The sequence below is a fragment of the Myodes glareolus genome, chromosome 9 (assembly GCF_982192425.1).
Source record: "Myodes glareolus chromosome 9, mMyoGla1.1, whole genome shotgun sequence".
NCBI lineage: Eukaryota > Metazoa > Chordata > Mammalia > Rodentia > Cricetidae > Myodes > Myodes glareolus.
This window is the reverse complement of record NC_142034.1, coordinates 36,428,358-36,448,828: the sequence shown is the minus strand read 5'-3', so window position 1 is coordinate 36,448,828 and position 20,471 is coordinate 36,428,358. Positions and strand designations below refer to the sequence as shown.

The following is a 20,471-nucleotide window of genomic DNA, read 5'->3' as shown; positions in this document are numbered from 1 at the left end:
CTACATCCCCAATCCTCCTAATTTTTTCTTCTTTTTCTGAAACAGGGTCCTTTCTATGTAGCCCTAGCTGGCCTAGAGATCCCAATGTAGACCAGGCTTACCTTGAACTCACAGAGGTCCTCCTTGCCTCTGCCTCCCAAGTGCTGGGATTAAAAGCACTTGGTACCGTGCCCAGCTAAAAGGGCTTTCTTTTCTTTTTCTTTCTCTCTTTCTGTCCTTCTTCCTTTCTCTCTCCTTCTGCTCCCCCCACACACTGGAGACTATGTATTCCTGCCTCCCGGGTGCTGAGGTTAAAGGTGTGCACCACTTAGCCTGACCTTCTCAGCTGTTAACGACTCTCACTTTCCTCAAGTGAACTCCTGAGACTTTACTGCCTCCCAGTACTTAATGTCCTGTCCTATGGCGTGTGTGGCCTTACAGAAAGAGATATATTAAAGCCCTGAACACAGGCAGTCATAGCACCTAAGTCTCCCCTGATCCACTTTTATATTTCTGGAATAAAACACAAAAACTAGTTTGTTGATAAAGAATGAATATTTATAAATCAATATTCAAAATAGTTGCACACATCTGTTTTGACTTCAATAAAAAAATCACATTGTGACAAAGTTTATAACTTTAACTTAAGATACATGAATATTAACATTTACTAATATTATTTACACATTTTATTTACATCATCAACAAACTGGATGAAAAAGAGCCTATGTTATTACTTTAACACAGTAGGTTATGACCAGTCTTTGAAAATTGATCCATTTCATTACAAAACATACTTCAAATGTTTCTGAATTCCATTTCTACTATTCTACTATTCACACAAAACATTCCAGAAAGGCCTCATTTAAAAACAAAATAGGAGCAGTTGTATTTAATCTTCAGAGACTACAAAACTGCCTCATTAAAAAATATGAAAATTTTTATGATATATCATTAAAGCATATTCTTTTACTCTTCACATCAAAATTACTTAATTGAACATTAAGCATCTAATAAAAAATTATATATATGCCATCATGCATGATACTATGCACTTCATGATTGGAAATGGCTCTAAACCGGTTTGTATAGAACACCTTCATGAGGTAGGGTCAGGAGTAGCAGAGGGAAGTGAGATGTGGCTATGTGCTAGTGGAAGGGTGAAGAGAAACTGCTCACTATAAAGACACAAACTTTCCTTTTAGCTTTCTACCTTCTTTAATGAGAAGTCTTTTGAGTGGGGTGGCAAATGGTTGAGGTATTTCTTAGAGAGCAAAGAAGTACCTTCTACACCGGCTACTTAATTTTTAAAAATGATTTTGGTTATCTGAGTGCATCTACTTAATCATGAAGTTCCCAACAGAGGACCACAAACATCAGCAACACAGTATTCTCCACATTATAATTTTTCCTGAGGTTCAAACACTGTATTTTCTTACTCAAAGATCTCCTCAAAGTAAAATATGAGTTATAATCTTGATCATGAACCAAGAGCTCTATTGGGGTTTATTGCTCTAAAATTCATTTGCTATATCTTTGCTCCTCTGAGAATTAGATAATACAGCATTACAAAAATAATTTTAAAAAAGAATAAATGAAATTCACTTTCAGGTTATTCTTTACACAAAGATGTTTTCTGTAACTACTTTACAATCAGTATCTTAAAATTTCAAATTATTCAAGTATCTCTTTAAACATATGGCTTCATATATTAGGAAAAATTGAAGCAGACATGTAAAATCTTTTTATCTTCATCTATAATTCCAAGGCAGTTGTCTACTTGGGTTTTTTTGTTTGTTTGTTTTGTTTTTTTGTTTTTGACAGGGTTTCTTTATGTAGCTCTGGCTGTCCTAGAACTCACTATATAGACCAGGCTAGCCTCAAAAACAGAGATCCACCTGCCTCTGCCTTTCTCCCTAGGGCTGGGATCTAAAGGCAGTGGTAACCTGCCTTTTTTAAAGCCTTCTTACTACTGTTTCTCACAAACTAACACTCCCACCTGCATTACTGTTTCTTGCATTACAAGTATGAGATTTTTGTGTAGTTAACTAGTAATTTTTCCTGAATTATTCCTTCCCCACATCCCTCTTTCTCCGTCCTCTCATTTCCACTTTGTGGAGAACTGTTAAAAACTCACAGATATGAGGGATAGCCACAGGCTCATTTTTGTAAGAAATTAAATTAAAGGTCTGGCAATCTTTCTTCACAAGCTAAGTGCATGGCCCAATCCCTTTCTAGAAACAGGTTTCTTAAAGTATTCCCAATGGAAAAGTTCAGCTGCTCTAATATAAACATACCATCAGAGCAGATCCAGAGATATGCCCATCAAACATAAGCAAGTAGAATCCTCAGGGCTCTAAATTACACTCATGTGGAGTAGAACCGTTTGTGCGGTTTCCAAGACCACTGTTTCCAGCCTGCTTAGAGCTGTCCTAAAGTCCAGGTTCCTGGTGGGGATATGCAGCAAACAGCTTCATTTGTTTAATTTTTTTTCAAATTCCACTAACGCTCATGTTTATTATTTCAATTATTGTGCTTTCAATACAGTGACAGAGCTGCACGTCAGGATCCATGCTTCCAGTGTCCCTGGATCCATTTTTGTAAGATGGATCTTTACAGATTGGAGACAATCCTCTTGGTTTCTCCTTTATTTGTTGAAGACCTACAAAATGAGAGGAAGGGGAGATAATTAAAGCAAGACATTCTGAAATGAATATAGTCCTTGTTTGAAACATTACAAAGTGAAAAAAAATGAAAATGAGGTACCACTTACGTGTGATGATGGGGTCAATGTCTCTAGTCTGAGTGGCAACATCAGAGGCACACACTTGGCCTATTTGAATCAGCAAAGACATAATATCCTCATACAGCGGAGGGAATGCTCGACAAAACGAGACCAGACTTGGAAGTGTCGGCATGAAGAAAGCATACCGCTTAGCCTGTGTTAGGACTGTTGGGAAGAAATGAAACAGAATTGTTTGTTTTACACAGATATAAACAACACAGACGCCCTACAGAACAAATTAATACTGTTTTTGTGCTGGGAAACTACGTCTGGCTTTAACAACCCTACTCTGCTAATCAGTCATCAACCATCTTCCTATGTCCCAGCACTGCGCTAAGGACACTGATTTCATTACTTCACTTAGTTCTCCGATCCCAACAGTAATGCAGATGAGAGAACATTAGGAAAACTTTAGAGAAGTTTTAAAGGTTGTTTAAGGCCCAATTTAGGGGCATGTTTTTCAAAGATCCCAGCCCTCGAGAGGCAAGGGCAGGCAGGTGGCAGGTGACTGAGTTTGGGGATAGCCTGATCTACATAGTGAGACCCTATCTCAAAAAAAAAAAAAAGTATTCCAAGGCTGATAGTGGGGTAGCTCAGTGTAAAGCTCTTGCCTGGCTGCAAAGGCCCTGTGCTCAATCTCCAGTCCTGGGGACATAAATAAATAATGCTATCCCAAGTCACGCAACAGTTAGTGGCAAATCTGAAACTAAATATTTTTTTTATTTTTAAAAATAATATATTCTTTTAAAAATTTTTGAGACAGGGTTTCGCTGTAGCTTTGGAGCCTGTCTTGGCACTAGCTCTTATAGACCAGGCTGATCTCAAACTCAAAGAGAACTGCCTGCCTCTGCCTCCCGAGTGCTAGGATTAAAGGCATGCACCACCACGCCCTGGCTGAACTCTTAACCACTATAAATATTATAACATGAGATGAAAATAATAGAAAGGGTTGGGGAAGTCAGGTGGCAGTTGTACCAGATTAAGGTGGTACACACCTTTAATCCCAGCACTCAGGAGGCAGAGGCAGGTGGATCTCTGTGAGTTCGAGACCAGTCTGGTCTACAAAAGCTAATTCCAGAACAGGCTAAAAAACTACAGAGAAACCCTGTCTGGAAATAAAAAAAAAAGACTGGGGAACAGGGTTGGAAATATTATTTAAAGGTATATTACTTTATTTTATGTGCATTTGTTTAACTCCGTGAAGCTGTGTTGCTGTGCCTGTCTAAAACTCCTGATGGTCTAATAAAGAGCTGAACTGCCATAGCAAGGCAGGAAAGATAAATAGGTGGGGTCGACAGGCAGCGAGGATAAATATAAGGAGATATCTGGGGAAGAGAGGAGGAAGGAGGACTTCAGAGGTCAGTCACCCAGCCACCCAGCTACACAGTCAGATACAGAGTAAGAAGGAAAGAAAAGGTAGACAGAAATAGAGAAAGATAAAGGCCCAAGGACAAAAATAGACGGGATAATTTAAGCTAAGAAAAGCTGGTCAGAAACAAGCCAAGCTAAGGCTGGGCATTCCTAACTAAGAATAAGCCTCCGTGTGTGATTTATTTGGGGGCTGGGTGGTAGGCCCCCTCAAAAGTCAAAAGAGTAAAATTCACACAACAGAAAGAAAATGAAGAAACTATTACGCAACATTTGAACATTGAGAAGTATAACCTTTTAAAGGACTGAATGTATTTATATATATATATATTATATTAAATTTAAAAAATTATATGTATATGTATATACATATACATATACATATAATTTTTTTAATTTAATATAATAAATTTAAAATAATTTTTAATTATTTTAAAAATTAAAAATTTTTTTTTAATGTGTAGCCCAGGCTGGCCTTGAACTCGTGATTCTCCTGCCTCTACCTCCTTCAGCAAATCCTACTGGTGTGCGCCACCACAACTGGCATCATATATTTTTTAAGTAATTTATTTTTATACCATTTTACTCTAGAAACCAGAAGTGGTTAAAATATAGGATAAGGTCTAGTGGGAGTGACTCACGCCTTTAATCCCAGCACTCAAGAGGCAGAGGCAGGGGAATCTCGGTGAGTTTGAGGCTAGCCTAATCTACAAAGTGAATTCCAGGACAGCCAAAGTTATTACACAGAGAAACCCTGTCTTGAAAAACCAAAAATATAAAATAAAATTTCACATTTATTTTATATAAATGGTAAGTTGTGGAATTTAAGGAAATAGCTAATATATTTATGACTTTTTTGTTTTGTTTTGTTTTGAGACAGGGTTTCTCTATGTAGCCCTGGCTGTCCTGAAATTCCCTATATAAACCTCTGCTTTCTGAGTGCTGGGATTAAAGGGGTAAGCCATCACAGCCTGGTTTTAACATTTTCAAATATTTTTCTTCTGGAATTGAGCACACTTAGTAATTTCTAATTTGTGTTTTAATTCTACATATTTTACTTTATTAAAAATGTACTATAACATTTATATGTTAAAAAAAAACCACAAACGTGTCTACCTATACTTCCACACTCTAAATCATATTTGGAAGTATGAAATTTTTAAAAGAATAGTAAATCAAAGGATGGCACAAGTTAAAATAACAGCAACATATACTGTGTCACACTGACTCATAAAAACACCAAAGAGAGCTAGGCAGTGGTGGCGCACGCCTTTAATCCCAGCACTCGGGAGGCGGATCTCTGTGAGTTCAAGGCCAGCCTGGTCTACAAAAGCTAGTGCCAAGACAAGCTCCAAAGCTACTTAGTGAAAACCTGTCTCAAAAAAAAAATCAAAAACAAACAAACAAACAAAAACACCAAAAAGCAGAACATAGGGGCACAGGCCTTTAATCCCAGCACTTGAGAGGCAGAGACAGGAAGTTCTCTAGAGTTCAAGGCCAGACTGGTCTACAGAGTGAGTTTTCAGACAGACAGAGGTGTCTGGAATATACATAGTGAGCCCCTTTCTTGAAAAAACAAACAAAATACACACCAAGCATGCATACATGCACACACACACACACACACACACACACACACACACACACACATACACACAAGCTGCTGAGTCTTAAAGTTCAGAAAATATATGTAGTAAGCGTTATTAGATGCTTTTGTTGATGTTGATTGGCTACACACCTGTTAGCAAAGTTCCCATGACATTGACAGCTAAGCGAGCCACACTAAGTGACTTTGGTAATGCATACTGGATACACAAATGAGAAAGCAGCTGTATAGCAAATATCTGGAATACAAAATCCAAATGTTATGTATTTCTTTAGAAAAGACTACTAAAAATTATAAAATGTCTTCGAATTTTTTATCAAGTTCTAAAATGGTCACTACCTGTTTTTCAAGTTCAGGTTGAGCAATAAGCTCCGGTATAAAATCCAGACAGATGTGCATAGACGGGATCCCTGCAACTGTCAGAGGCAGAAGTTCGCATGGATAGCCCTGTCTCGGGAAGAAGGGAGAAGTCAAATACAGAGACAGCTTCACTTCCCTTCTGTAGCACCTGTTCTGAGTACCAGATGTCTGTGACTGTTCCAGGAACAGCACTTTCCTCACACATTAGAACAGAGAACAGAGAGTATTAGAGTATCTTAGCAATATTCAGAATTTGGATTTTTCTATATATTGCATGGGATCATGATCCTTTCTCATTTTCAAATTTTCTATATTAATTTAATATATAAGACCCTAGAGAACAAATAAAATTCAAAAATTCCACGTTATTCTTTGAGCCCGCACCTGAAAGTGAACAAGTTTAGCAATGTTGGGATCTGCAATGTACATTTGGTGCAGCAGGCAACAGATAAGGCACTGGACTTCACGAAGGTTACAGAGCAGACTGTCTTCTCCTTCCTCCGTTTCTTTCTGTGGAGTGCTGCTGGTAATGACACTTGGAGTATTCCTGAGGGAGATGTCTGGACTGGCACCTTTTGCCTTTTCCTCTTCAGTAGGCAAACAAATCTCTAAGAGAATCTGGACAGCTGCACTATCCTACAAGAAGATAAAAAGTGGATGTAAGAAGTCGGAGAAGTTGAGGGGAGCAAATGGGAGGAGAGGAAGGAGAAAACTGCAGGCAGGAAGTAAAATAAAATTTAAAAAATAATAAAGTCATCAGCCTAGAACAAACCAATGTCTAAACAACAATGAAAAAGAATAAAAGTCTACTCTGGGGGAAAAAATAAGTCTGAGAAGTTGACCTGAAAAAGAAATCTCTTTTTTCATATGAACAGAAATGGCATAATAGTTCTTTTGAAACACACAAATACCACAAAAGTGGTAATTCTTAGAGAAGAACTGAGCAATTTACAGTGTAACAGTGTAACTTTCTGGGTTACAAACTCCTGAAGAGTCTGAAAAAATACACTTTTCTCTTAAAAATAAACGCATGCCAGTGGCTAGAGATGACGTGGTTAAGAGCACTGGCTGCTCTTCCAGAGGACTCGGGTTCAACTCCTAGCATCCACATGGCAGCTCACAACAGTCTAACTACAGTCCCAGCGGATCCAGCTCACAACAGTCTAACTACAGCCCCAGCGGATCCAGTGCACTCTTCTGACATGATACACAAACATAAATGCAGGCAAACAACCACACACATAAAATAAAAATAAGCATATAAAGAAGCACCTGGCATACTTCCTAAGGCTCATCAACTGCTAGGAAGATTTCATGAACATCTACCGGACAGGTAATCTGAATCAAAGACCTCCAAAGCCGACCCAAGCCTAATTCCCTTCCTTCCTCTCGCTCTCCCACTCTCCTTAAGATCCTAACAGGTGTGTCCCCATTTTCCTTTATGTCACACCAGAGAGCAGTGCTTAAGAAGTGACCTGTTTGAGGGTAGCATATGGAAAAGACAGCCTGACATTTTACAATACTATGTCTTCATTACTTTTCTGTTTAGAGTGTGTCTCCAACATCTGATTTCCTTTTCTACCATCTCATCTTTAAAATCAGGTAACCAAAGATTATATCTCCTTTACTACCAAGTCCCTGGTGCTTGAACACTATCTGACACACAGGTGTCCAATAAATGTGCTGATCAAGTGAAGATATAACTTAAGACTGATTAAAGGCTTAAATTTGTTAACTATAAATCTTATTAAAATATGTATTAAATTTTCATAGTGAAAATCCACCAGATACTCAGAAGCAAAGATGATCATGTTTTAGATTCTAAAATAAAAGGAACTCACAATGTCAACAGTGTATATACAGGGCACAAACATTGCCAGATGGTGGTGGTGGTGGTGCATGCCTTTTAATCCCACACTCGGGAGGCAGAGGCAGGTGGATCTCAGTGAGTCCAAGGCTAGCCTGGTCTACAGAGTAAATTATAGGACAGCCAGAGATGTTATACAGAGAAACCCTGTCTCAAAACCCACCCAAAAAAAAAAAAAAAAAAAAAAAAACAGAACGAAACAAACATGCCATTTGACTTAATTTAACTTTAGCAAATTTTACCTGAGCAGCCAGTAATGCATTTTTCAGCTCTTCTCTAGTGACTTCCGGGGCATCAGCCTGTCCAAGCAAACCTACTGTATTGTTCTGGGAAGGCCTATCTTGCTCTGCTGTCTCCTTCAGATGGGCACTAAGGTAAGCTTTAGATGCGAGAAGATACCCATTCAGCATGTGTAGAGTAATATCCATCAGTGGGGGGCACCTAAACAGAGAAGAAAATGTATCAGGAAGAATATCAATTTAAAACTTAGAACTTAGCCAGGCGGTGGTGGTGCACACCTTTAATACCAGCACTCCCTAAGCAGAGGCAGGCAGATCTCTGTGAGTTCAAAGCAAGCCTGGTATACAAGAGCTAGTTCTGGGACAGGATCTAAAGCTACAGAGAAACCCTGTCTTGAAAAACCACACACACACAAACCTTAATTAGAACTTAACCAATTCAGTTTATATTCTTTGAAAAATACAGTTTAACAACTTTTCCCAATAGAATACTCATTCTTAAAGGCCTAAACCGGGTATGCTGGTGCTTGCCTAATAAAAATATAAAATAAGAAAGAAATTCAATTTTCATTTTCCTATAAAATATAAAATAAAATGAACAAGAAGGTATACAATATAAAACACTACAAAAGAATGTAAATTGGCTGAGTACTTATGGATGGCAACATGAATCAAAATTCTTAAAAATGAGTATGTTGACCAGTGGTGGTGGTGCACACCTTTTATCCCAGCACTTAGGAAACAGAGGCAAGCAGATCTCTGTGAGTTCAAGGCCAGCATGGCCTACAGAGCGAGAATCATGATAGGCTCCAAAAGCTACAGATAAACCCTGTCTCGAAAAGCAAACAAACAACAACAACAAAAAAAGAATGCACACCTAATATAAGAAAAGGTTCTCAAGCAAAAGGTTCAAGCTATAAAAACACCACATACATTCTAATGGCAAACTTCAACAGACAGAACTGAGGCCAAGTCATCTACTTGGGCTGATTCTTAACATAGGTTATTTGTTTTACAAACAGCAGATAAAGGCTCTTGCAATGAAAGCCCTGTGACCTGGAATCCATATATGTGTAGCATGAGAGAAGGAACTTGATGAAGTTGTCATCTGACTTTCACATACATGTGAGAATATGCATACCAACCCCCCGCCCCACAATAATGAATAAAGTCAAACACTGAGTAAAAGAAGTGTCTGTTTTCTAGATTACACTGTCGGTTTAAATACAGTAGCCACAAGCTTATTCTACTGATTCTTATTTCCTACAAAATCTTGACCTCAGCAAACTATATTTAGGTGATTTTTAAAAAAGTTTTATCACTTTGAAAATGTCATCTGCTGGGACATACCAAATAAACATATGCAAGATAGATCTTTTTAAAATTTTATTTGTTTGTGTGTGTATGTATTTGTAATGTAGATGTAGACACATGCTCACACATGTGGAGGCCAAAAGTTAATGTAAAGTGTCTTTATTTTTTGAGACAATGTCTCACTGAACCTTCAGTTCATGGATTTGGCTAAGCTGGCTGGCTAACTTATCTTATCCCAGTGTCGTCTGCCTCTATCCCAGTCTCCCACATGGGTTCTGGGATCTGAACTCTGGTCCTCACAGCAGGCACTTTAGTCTATTTTGCCTAAAAGTCAAAGTCCTCTCAATAGTCTAACCTCAACTTATTTTCTCAATCAGAAAGCACACATTTCTCAAGATTTAAGCCTCTGCTTCAAATATTCTTCTCAAAATATTTTCCATGAAAATAGGGCATGCAGATGCACATCTGTAATCCTAGCCCTCCAGAGATACAGGAAGCTCAGCATGAATCCAGGGCCAGACTGGACTCCACAAGCTCCAGACCAGCCTGGACTGGATAGTGAGCGTGTCTCAAAGAGCCAAGACCAAGCGGAGCAGCTTTCCTCGATCACTTACAACACCATCACTACGCTGTCCACTCTTGGTGGTTGTGGTGGTTCTGTGGAGGTTCTCTGGCTGCTGAGGTTGTTCTTGTTTACATTTTTATTTATTCATGTTTTTTGTGTGTATATACATTTGGGTATATATGTGTCAGTTCTACCATCTGTATCACAAGGATCAAACTTAGGCCATTAGTCTTGGCAGTAAGTATCTTTTCTTGTTCCGCCATCTCACCAGTCCATTTTTGTTTAGACAGATAGAGTCTGATTCTAGCCCAGACTGTCTTCAAACTCACATAGTTAAGGACAATGACCCTGAACTCCTGATCTAAGTGCTTGGACTCCCAAAATGCTGGAATTACATGCATGTACCACTAAGCAACACTACCTGTTTTAGTTGAAGTTGCCCTGTGTCCATCCTTTAAAATCTACTCAGGTCCCATCTCCTCCACACATTTCCTAACTTTTAAAAGATTTTATGTTTTAAATTATATAAAGTTCTTTTGAAATTGCTATATATTAGATTTTTTTAAGTGTATGAGTGTCTTGCCCACATGTATGTCTATTTACTATATGTGTGCCTGGTACTCGAGGAAGTCAGAGCCCCTGGAACTGTAGTTACAGATGGTTGTGAGCTGCCTTGTGGGTGCTGTGAACCAAACATAGGTCCTCTACGTGAGCAAAAAGTGGTCTTAACCTCTGAGCCATCTCTCCAGAGCCTTTAGTGTGTGTGTGTGTGTGTGTGTGTGTGTGTGTGTAGATGGGTATGTGTATCTACACAGAGTACAGTGCCTGAAGAGGCCAGAAGAGGGCATTTGATCCCAATGCTAGAGTTATAGGCAACTGTAAGCTGCCTGAGAGTGCTGGAGTGTTGGAAAGTTAACTCCAATCCCAGGGAAAGGCAGCAGAAGATCAATCTCCCAAGCCCAGTATTTCTTTTCATTTTCTTCCTTTCTTTTTTGTTTTTGTTGTTGGTTGGTTGGTTCGTTGGATGCTTGGTTGGTTTTGGTTTTATTTTCCTGAGACAGGGTTTCTCTGTATACCTCTGGCTATCCTGGAACTCACTCTGTAGACCAGGCTGGCCTCGAACTCGGAGATCCGCCTGCCTCTGCCTCCCAAGTACTGGGATTAAAGGCATTCAGCATTTTTCTTTGTTTTTTTTTTAATAATCTATTTTTATTTTCTGTTTATTAGTGTTTTGCCTGCATGCATGTCTGTGTGAAAGTGTGAGAGCCCGAAAATGGAGTTATAGACAGGTGTAAGCTGCCATGTGGGTGCTGGGAATCGAACTCAGCTTCCTCTGGAAGAGCAGCCAGCACTCTCAACCACTAAGCCGTTTCTCCAGCTCCCAGCACAGTATTTCTTAACACACACACAAAAAAGATTCAGCTGGGTGGTAGTGGCGCATGCCTTTAAGCCCAGCTCTCAAGAGAGAGACAGGGGGATCTCTGTGAGTTTGAGGCCAGCCTGGTGTACAAAGGGAGTTCCAGGACAGCCAGAACTGTTACACAGAGAAACCTTGTATCGAAAAAAAGAAAAAAAATTCATTTTGATCAAGTGCAGTGGTGCATATTTTTAATCCTAGTACTCGTGAGGCAGAGGCAGGTGGACCTCTGTGAGTTGCAGGACAGCCAGGGCTACACAGTGAGATCCTGACTCATACAAACAACAACAACAGCAATTCATTTAGTACATCACTCACCGGCACAGGACCACGCTAGTTAAAGCTCCATACATCTACCTTCTTTCCCCATTCAGATAGCGATCATTAAAGGTAAGCCGCTCGATTTATCTTTACAATTACTTATAATGACAGCTTGAAATTCAAATATTAAATTCTGTTCATTAACTTCTGCCTTTTGAAGTGAAGCTATTTCAAAACAATTAGCCAGGAAATAGAGACAAATATGGGACTGGTGAAGCTAACATCACAACTGACGTTGAGCAGGTGGCAGTTTTAAAGCATGGGATGACATGGAAATGTGCCAGTGCTTTAAAGCCAGGGTGACAGCGCCTCTAATCCCAGCACTAAGACAACTGAGGCAGGAGTCAGGAGTCAAACCAAGAGTTCAAGGTCACCCTCGCTGTACTGTGAGACCTTGTTTCAAAATAAAACACAGAAAGCAAAGTCACTTCAGAGAGCTAGCAATGGTGGTGTTCTTCTCTGGGCTGCCTTTCGAGAGACAGAAAAGCCCTACTCATGACTACCAGAGTCAAGAATGCCTTTTCTCTAAGACGAGATTTTATTGTACACAGACTAAATATTACATTGACTATAAATTATGAATATTTACCGCCAGAAAACCAAAAAGCTACATAAACTATATTACATATATATTTATAACAGAAATAGAATATTAAATTATTTTCTTCCATTTTCTTTTGATTCTACAAAGTACAACTATATTTTAAAAAAAATAAAATTCAAATAACTTACCTGTGAACCCTCCGGTCACATCTCAAGACAATGAGAGGATCTATCATCAAATCATTCTGGGTATATTTTTGTTGTCGTATAAACTTTATGGAAGGTTGGAGTGCATTAACCGTCATTACCCACAACCTGATGAAAAAACAATCATATGTTCATAACAGCTACGTTTCAATTCACATCTACGGTCATATAGTTCTTTGTTAAAAAAAATAAAAAAGAAGGAAGGAAGGAAAGAAGGAAGGAAGGAAAATATTTTCAAGTAAACAAAAAAAAGGAAAAACAGGTGTGACAAACTTTGGATTTCCTTTGTTGTTTGTTTCTGAGAAAGGCTCTCATGTAGTTCTGGTTAGCCCCAGACTCACTATATAGCTGAGGAAGACCTGAACTTCTGATTCTCCTACAGCCCCTCCCAAGTGCTGAGATCACAGGAATGTGCCACCATGACTGGTTCATGCACTGCTGGGGGTGGAACCCAGGGTTTCATGTTTACTAGACAAGCACACTACGGACTGAGCTACATCCCCTGCCCTGGGAATAAATAAACTCTGAAGGATTAAAAACTAGACATCTCCTTTAATTCCAGCATTTGGGAGGCAAGTGAATCCCTGTCAGTTTGAGGCCAGCCTGGTCTACAAGAGCTAGCTCAGGGACAGCTAGGACTGTTACACAGGGAAACCCTGTCTCGAAAAAACAAAAACAAACAAACAAAAAGAAAAACTAGACATCTATGGTATATTATTATGTCTCTAAAGCAAACGTAAGCTAAACAACGAACACAGCAGGCGCTAGTCTTTGCAGCCGAGGTGAAATGATCATAGCAATTGGGAGGAAAAAAATTAAAAACTCAGTCCTAGCACACTTAGTATATTAAGAGGAAAAGTTTAGTAAAAATAAAAAATCAAAATTACCACAATTTTGAAACTGTACTAGCCCCATAAATATATCTCACTGTAAAATGTCACTTTGAAATCGGCAGATTACAGATATGGTGGCTAAGCTGACTATACAAGAGAACTGCTGAGAAAATACACCCATGGATGGTACTTGATCTCTTACAGTGTCTCACACAGAATTTGCCACTTAAATATGAATAGGATCCAAGGACCAGACATTTATAAGAAGTTTTATTTAGAAAAAGATTAAAATACACTAAAGAAAGAAAAAAATCTCCAAAACAATGGAAAATATAGGAACAATATTAGCAAGGGGAAAAAGGGCCTGGTGGTGGTGGTGGCAGCAGGCACAAGCCTTTAATCCTAGCAGGAGGCAATCTCTGAGTTCAAGGTCAGCCTAGGCTACATTGTAAGTTCTAGAACAGCCAGAGTTACACAAATAAGTTCTCCCTTGTATGCCAGGATATCCTGGAATTCCTGATCTTCATACCTTGCCTTCTGAGTACTCCTGTTACAGGCATGTTCCACCACATCCAGGCTTTAAAACAGGGCTTTATTACTAGGGCTAGAGAGATGGTTCAGAGGTTAAGCGCACTTGTTGCTCCCCAGAGGACTGAACTCAGTCCCCAGAACCCGATAAGGTGGCTCACACCATCCCCTGACTCCGTCTCCCAGGCACCCACTAGCTCGGCACCCACACTCACATGCACAGACCAACACAAAGACACACAATTCAATTCATCCAAGAAGTAAAGTCCTAAAAATTAAGACACTGCTCATCAGAACAAAAAAGCAACCAAGTACCTAATACTATGAAGAGGAAAAAAAAGATACACATCAAAACACTTCATTATTAAATTCCAGAACACAAAGGGAGGGAACACCTATTATGAATGAAAAAACAATGGCCACGTACAAAGAGCTGGAAAACACCAGATCACTAATAGCCAGTGGTGTGGTGATATTTTATTTATGTTTTAACAAATAAAGTTTGCATGAAGAGCAGAGTGCGGAGCTAAGCCACTAGAGGCCAGGCAGCGGTGGCTCACACCTTTAACCCCAGTATTTGGGAGTCCCACGCCTTTAATGCCAGCACCAGGGAGGTGGAGACAGAAAGGGATATGGCTGGGTAGAAAGAGGCAAGACAGGAACTCAGATGCAGTCTGAGGATTCAGTCTGAGGAGTAGTCTGAAGCAGTCAGTCAGAGGACACAGTCTGGAGTTGCAGTCTGAGGACAGGATGGCCCTTTAGGTCTGAGCATTGGTAAAAGGGCTGCCACTCTGCTTCTCTGATCTCTCAGCATTCAAGCCCCAATATCTGACTCTGGGTTTTTATTAAGAACAATTAGAACTTGTGCTACACAGTGGAAATTCCAAGTTAGAAAAACAGTGCACTCGAATTTATGAACTACACTTAGGCAAAATAGCAATCACATGTGAAAAGAATGAAACCTCCAAAAATACCACAAAAAAACAATAACTTCCCCTCACCCGCACTCAGCTTTTCTCAGGAGCACTGCAGAATGTGCTCCATGTGGACAGAAGCCAGGAAGAAAACAGGGCTCCCAGCAAAGCACAGACAGCAGCAGTTGAAGACAGCTGTGCATGTTCCAGGAAAATTGAAGATAGAAAGAGACATGTCCCATGAAAATCATCTTACTGATTAGTTATAACTAAATTACTATAAAGTAAGCCTCATCTTAATAAAGAGTATAGGATGAACTATTTATTACTGATAGCATAACAAATGGAAACAAAACAAAAAATTTGAATTTAAAAGCATAATTATTCCCAGTCCCAGAACTACTAAACCAAGCTCTCGGCTAAGTCAAACCACTGTTACTATGGTCCAACTGGCCAGGTGTTATGATGCAATCTATGAACTAGCATCCACCAACGGAAGAACACAAGGGAAGCACACCCCTGTTCTCCAATCTCTGCAGCACAACGCATCATCTGGGGCTCTGCTTTTAGACATCCTGATGCCTCGCACCTGCTGCAGATGCAGATCTAACTGCATGTATTACAACCTGGGGATCAGGGGTTTAAAGCAGCGTACATGTCTCGAGGAGCAGCAGACTCTAGAACCACAGCCATGATGTAAGACACAGTGATCTGCAACAGTCAGCCTCAAGTAACTACACAGAGAAAACTACTTTAAAAGAACTTTCTCAAACTGCTAATAACTTTAATTTCTTATTCTTTTTTTAAAATATTTATTTATTTATTTATTGTGTATACAATGTTCTGTCTGTGTGTATGCTTGCAGGCCAGAAGAGGGCACCAGACCTCATTACAGATGGTTGTGAGCCACCATGTGGTTGCTGGGAATTGAACTCAGGACCTTTGGAAGAGCAAGCAATGCTCTCAACCTCTGAGCCATCTCTCCAGCCCCTTAAAGTATTCTTTAAAATGTAGCAAATCTTACTAGGCCGTCCTCAAACTTCAGAGAGATCTCCTATTCTTACTTTCAGAAAGGAATTTTATTATTACATACTCAAAAACACTGATAGAAGTTGCCATGCGAATTTTCCCAACAACTGAATTTCCTGTATATTATGAAAGCTCTACACTTCTCCAGTGCACACAGCAGTACACAGAACTTACCTTCTTGGCATCACAGTATTAAGAACCATCCATAACTTATTGACAGTTTGAAGAATTCTCCGTGGAACCCCTGAATTCAGCAGCTGATTCATATTGGATGTTAATACTTCTGCATAAGGAATAAGTTCACTGGCAGAAAGTAGAGTCAAGTGCTCCATAATCTGCATCACTTGTGTGTGACTTACAGGCACAGCTGAAAATGCTAAAGAAGAGAATGTCACCATCATTACCTAAATTCTGTAATGTTTACCAGGCAGAAATAGACACTGCTTTCTTAGAGAAGGGGCCAAACAAATCAAGAAAGCAATGGAATTAAAAGTAAAACTTTCCATCAATTTTCACTAAAGCTATTATAGTCATTAGAAAACTTCTTGGATGGCAGGTGAGATGGCGCATAGGGCAAGGGAAGCCTGATACCTGAGTTCCAACCCTGTACCCACATAAGAATAGAACCAGCTCCCAAAAGCTGTCCTGACTTCCACATGCGCAGTGTGTCATGTGCAAGGCCTCACACAAACACATATGAAATAAATTAATTAAAACATAATAAAAATAAATGAAAATCCATAAAAGTGTAGATAGTATTTCATAAAATTCAGGCCCCACCTCCCATGGAAGAGATGGTTCTACCCCTCACTACAGGCATGGGAGAGCTGGCCTGGATGACATGGGCTTATGTGAGCTGGTTCCACCTCCCATCTGAGTGGGGCAGTCCCGGTGGCCCAGACTGACAAGCTCAGCTAACACCCAGACCTTGGGTTGGTCCACCCTAACATCTACCCCATCTATGACCCGCTGGAACATGTGAAGGGACTGGTCCTACAGAACAGTAACTGCAGGATTTCTATGACTGGGGCAACAACAGGAGATCTGAGGAGTTTCAGTGAAGGTCCAGTGATGATGGTGTGCCAGAGACCTTGAACCAGACCAATGATTCATTGCAGCAAACATTTTGTGGGAGAAGCTGATTGGACAAAAGGATATACTGCATGACACACCACAGCTCCTAATGCCGCTAGGATGAATAAACAGGTGTTGGAAAGACGGAGGAGTGAGGTGGTTGTTTTGTATTGCTTTGTTGTTACTATTTTGGGTGGTTCTTTGGTGGGGGGGGGGCGTGCTGCAGATGTGGGGGTGGATATAAAGGGACTAAGAGGTGAACATGATTGAGGTACATGATGTGAAATTCCCAATGAATCAATAAAGAATTATGTAAAACTAAAAATACATTTTAATTATTCGTGAAAAAATAAATATCTATCTAACTGCCATTCAAATTCACTTTTGTCTTTAATAAATGGTGAATTATATGTTAAAAAAATCGTATTAGTGACATGTTGGCTAACCTCATTTTTTGGATAATTCAGGCTGTTCTTAAAAAACAGCAATGAAGCAGGAAAGTGGGCCTGAGTGCTGCTTCTGTGGCTTACTAATTTGGAAGTTTCAAACTCCTTAATACCTTCCTCCAGGAGTCCCACTGAGGAAGATACACATTTAGCAGATTGCTGTTATTAAATATCTGGAATTGTCTCTCCACTAGAGTGGCCACTAATTACATCTGGCTAGCAAGCATAAAATAAACACTAAGTGAAAACTGAGCATGTATGAAAAAAGAGCAATCACATTAACACTCTGATTTCATATGAAATAGTGTATTGTAACTATGAAATTAAATCAAGATATTCTTTAAATTTATTTTTGTTGCCATCACGATCACAGTAACTATCTAAACCTCAATGTTCATGATCAACTGACTACTTCAAGGCAAACAGACAGTCACGCATGTCCTTCACCATGGAAAACCAACAGTACCTAAAAGAAATATAGAAGAAACTATCCAAAGCTGTTAAGAACACACCACACGTCATCTTTGCATTTGAGTTCAGAATTCATGTGTCAAGGACAATTGGCATCGGATAATTTACAATTCCTTCAATTGTGTACAGAAAATGAAAAGACAGTGACCTCAAGAGCTGGGGAGTAAGCTGATGGAGCACTGGCCAAGAATGCACAAAAGGCCCAGATCAATCTGCAGCTCCAAAGGGAAAATATAAAAGGATTTAGAAATAACAGCAAGAAGACATCAAGAATAACAACAAAAATTCAAAGTGGATTTGGGTGGGGTGCTAAGGCCAATGGTGTCACCTCAAAGAGGAGTAAAGATTGTGCAAGGACAATCTTTACAGTGATTGTGCAACTGTTTTCAGAAGGCTTATGAACTGAAACTTTTTAATACAGCTAATGAAATTTTAATGTGTGGCTCGCACTATTTGTGTTCAGGGATACTAATCTGGAACATTACCCATAACAGCAAGTAGACTGCCATGTTCTACTGCATTTATTTCTATTTTGGGATTAGAATTTTTGGATTTTTCTAAATCTTTTGTGATACAACCTAGAATATGGAAACAATACAAACATGTCAACTAGATACCCAGCATAGCACAGAAATACTTCAAAATCCTTACCCCAAACAAATTGCTTACAATATAAGATTTTAATTAGCCTACGACTATTGCAGAATATTTGTTTAATAATGCAAAGATGTGCTGCATTTGTTTAACTATGTAAAGATGTGTTACATTTGCTTACTTATGTAAAGATATGCTGTTTTACTTTGCCTGCCTAAGGCACCTAATTGGTCTAATAAAAAGCTGACCAGCCAATAGCATAGGAGGAGGTGTAGGTGAGACTTTCAGGCAGAGAGAGTTAAGTAGGAGGAGAAATTTAGGCTCGAGGAAAAAAGAAGAGCAGATGCCAGGGAGATGCCAGGGGCCAGCCAGACAGACAGAGGAAGCAGGAGAGTAGGACATACAGAATGAAAGGTAGTAAGTCCCTAGGTAAAATGTAACTGAATAAAAATAGGTTAAATTAATTTAAAAAATAGGTTAAAAGAGATAGTGGGACAAGCCTAAGCTAAGGCTGAACGCTTATAATCAATAATAGGTTTCTTTATTTGGGGAGCTGGTTGACAGAGCAAAGAAAATTCCAGCTACACAGCTCTTCTTTACAGCAGTAATCAGAGGTAGGATGAGCGTTACTGCACAGCTCTTGTTTACAGCAGTAATCAGAGGTAGGATGAGCAGTACCGCACCTTCCTGCAGTTGTTTCGGAGAGTGGCTTTTGGCATTACTCGTCAGGAGCATTCGCCGTAACAGCGCATCAGTCCCTGTGATTTCTTCTTCGCAGATCCAGTCATCCACAATACACAAATGTGGGTAATTAGTTGCTAGAAGACGCAGTAAAGCTGAGTGCAGCCCTTTCAGAAAAAAAAGAAAAAACAAAAAACCAATAAGTTATCTGGACTCTTGGTCTCTCTCACAGGAACCCTCCACCCTATATCTACACATTCAGCAGTGCACAGCCATAGGAAGAGAAGTGTCACTAACCATGTTTCTCATAGCATTCTTTGAGCTCTCTGGCATCAGAACTTAAGAAACCTTCTGCATATGCAGAGTGAAGACACCATGCTAGGAAGTAGGGCAGAAACAGCAGTCCAGAGCCCTTCTGCAGGTACATACCAAGTTTCAGGAGGTTCTAGGTAGGCTTGGCTGGAATCCTAGCTGTTCGGAAGTGGAGGCAGTAAGAGCCTAAATTCAAGGTCTTGCCTCGGATACACACCAAGCCCAGGGCCAGCCTGGCAACAGTAGACACGACCTCAAAACAAAGACTGAAGTGTGGGAAAAGGACAGAGGACTTGCCCCACATGTATGAGGGTCTGCGTTCAATGCTAACAGCTGAAAAGATTTCTTTCTTTAATTTAAGAAAACAAATCTGTGTAGCATTTTAAATAAAAGTCCCAAGAAAACTAATTCACAGTAAGTTAAGGATGACCCCTTGCAGCAAACCTTCCCCAGCTTTCATTACCCCACTGTATGACTCTCACCAGGAAAGCTGTTTAACATAGCTGGTTTCAGGAGCTCAGAGAAGAAAAAAATAAAACCAAAAAGCTTCTCAAGGGCTAAGATTACCATGTGCCACCATGGCTGACCCTCAGTACTCTACACTCAAACAACCCAGTGCTGCTGAACTTTAAATCTCTAAACACATGTACAACTAAAATTACTCCCAACACTCACAGAGACATGCAAATCCATCTACATATTGTACTCTTTTCAGTAAAACATGTTAATTGGCCAGTGCTGCCAAATACTGTCCCAACTTTTTAGAAACAGACTATGTAAAGCTATAATAAACGTAGCCATCTGGCTAACCATGTCCAACGAAGGCTCATGTTCCTCTTCCAAACCAACCGCAACAATAAAAGAGAAGAAAAATCATAACTTCAAAGACAGAGGAAAATCACACTGAAACATGAAAGGTGGTTTATTAAAAAAAAAATCAACTTTCTAAAATTATTACACATCTATTTAATAATATTTACAATTGAACTATTACATCCATATTAATATTTCATGGACT

The 20,471-nt window shown here is 39.5% G+C and overlaps 1 protein-coding gene across 4 annotated transcripts in view; it reads right to left on the bottom strand.

Annotated features, from left to right (window-relative positions):
• Positions 1-515: 515 nt before the first annotated feature.
• The window catches only part of Ints2 (integrator complex subunit 2), a 48,866-nt gene continuing 28,910 nt past the window's right edge, over positions 516-20,471 (bottom strand). For all 4 annotated transcript variants that reach the window (XM_048446758.3, XM_087910142.1, XM_048446760.3 and 1 more), the window contains exons 17-25: positions 19,144-19,308; positions 16,050-16,251; positions 12,554-12,679; positions 8,208-8,406; positions 6,483-6,734; positions 6,078-6,185; positions 5,871-5,976; positions 2,753-2,929; positions 516-2,641 (exon numbers count right to left, since the gene is read on the bottom strand). In XM_048446758.3, the coding sequence (XP_048302715.2) occupies positions 2,472-2,641; positions 2,753-2,929; positions 5,871-5,976; positions 6,078-6,185; positions 6,483-6,734; positions 8,208-8,406; positions 12,554-12,679; positions 16,050-16,251; positions 19,144-19,308 (1,505 nt within the window). In that variant the 3' untranslated portion in view covers positions 516-2,471. The remainder of the gene's footprint in view (positions 2,642-2,752; positions 2,930-5,870; positions 5,977-6,077; positions 6,186-6,482; positions 6,735-8,207; positions 8,407-12,553; positions 12,680-16,049; positions 16,252-19,143; positions 19,309-20,471) is intronic.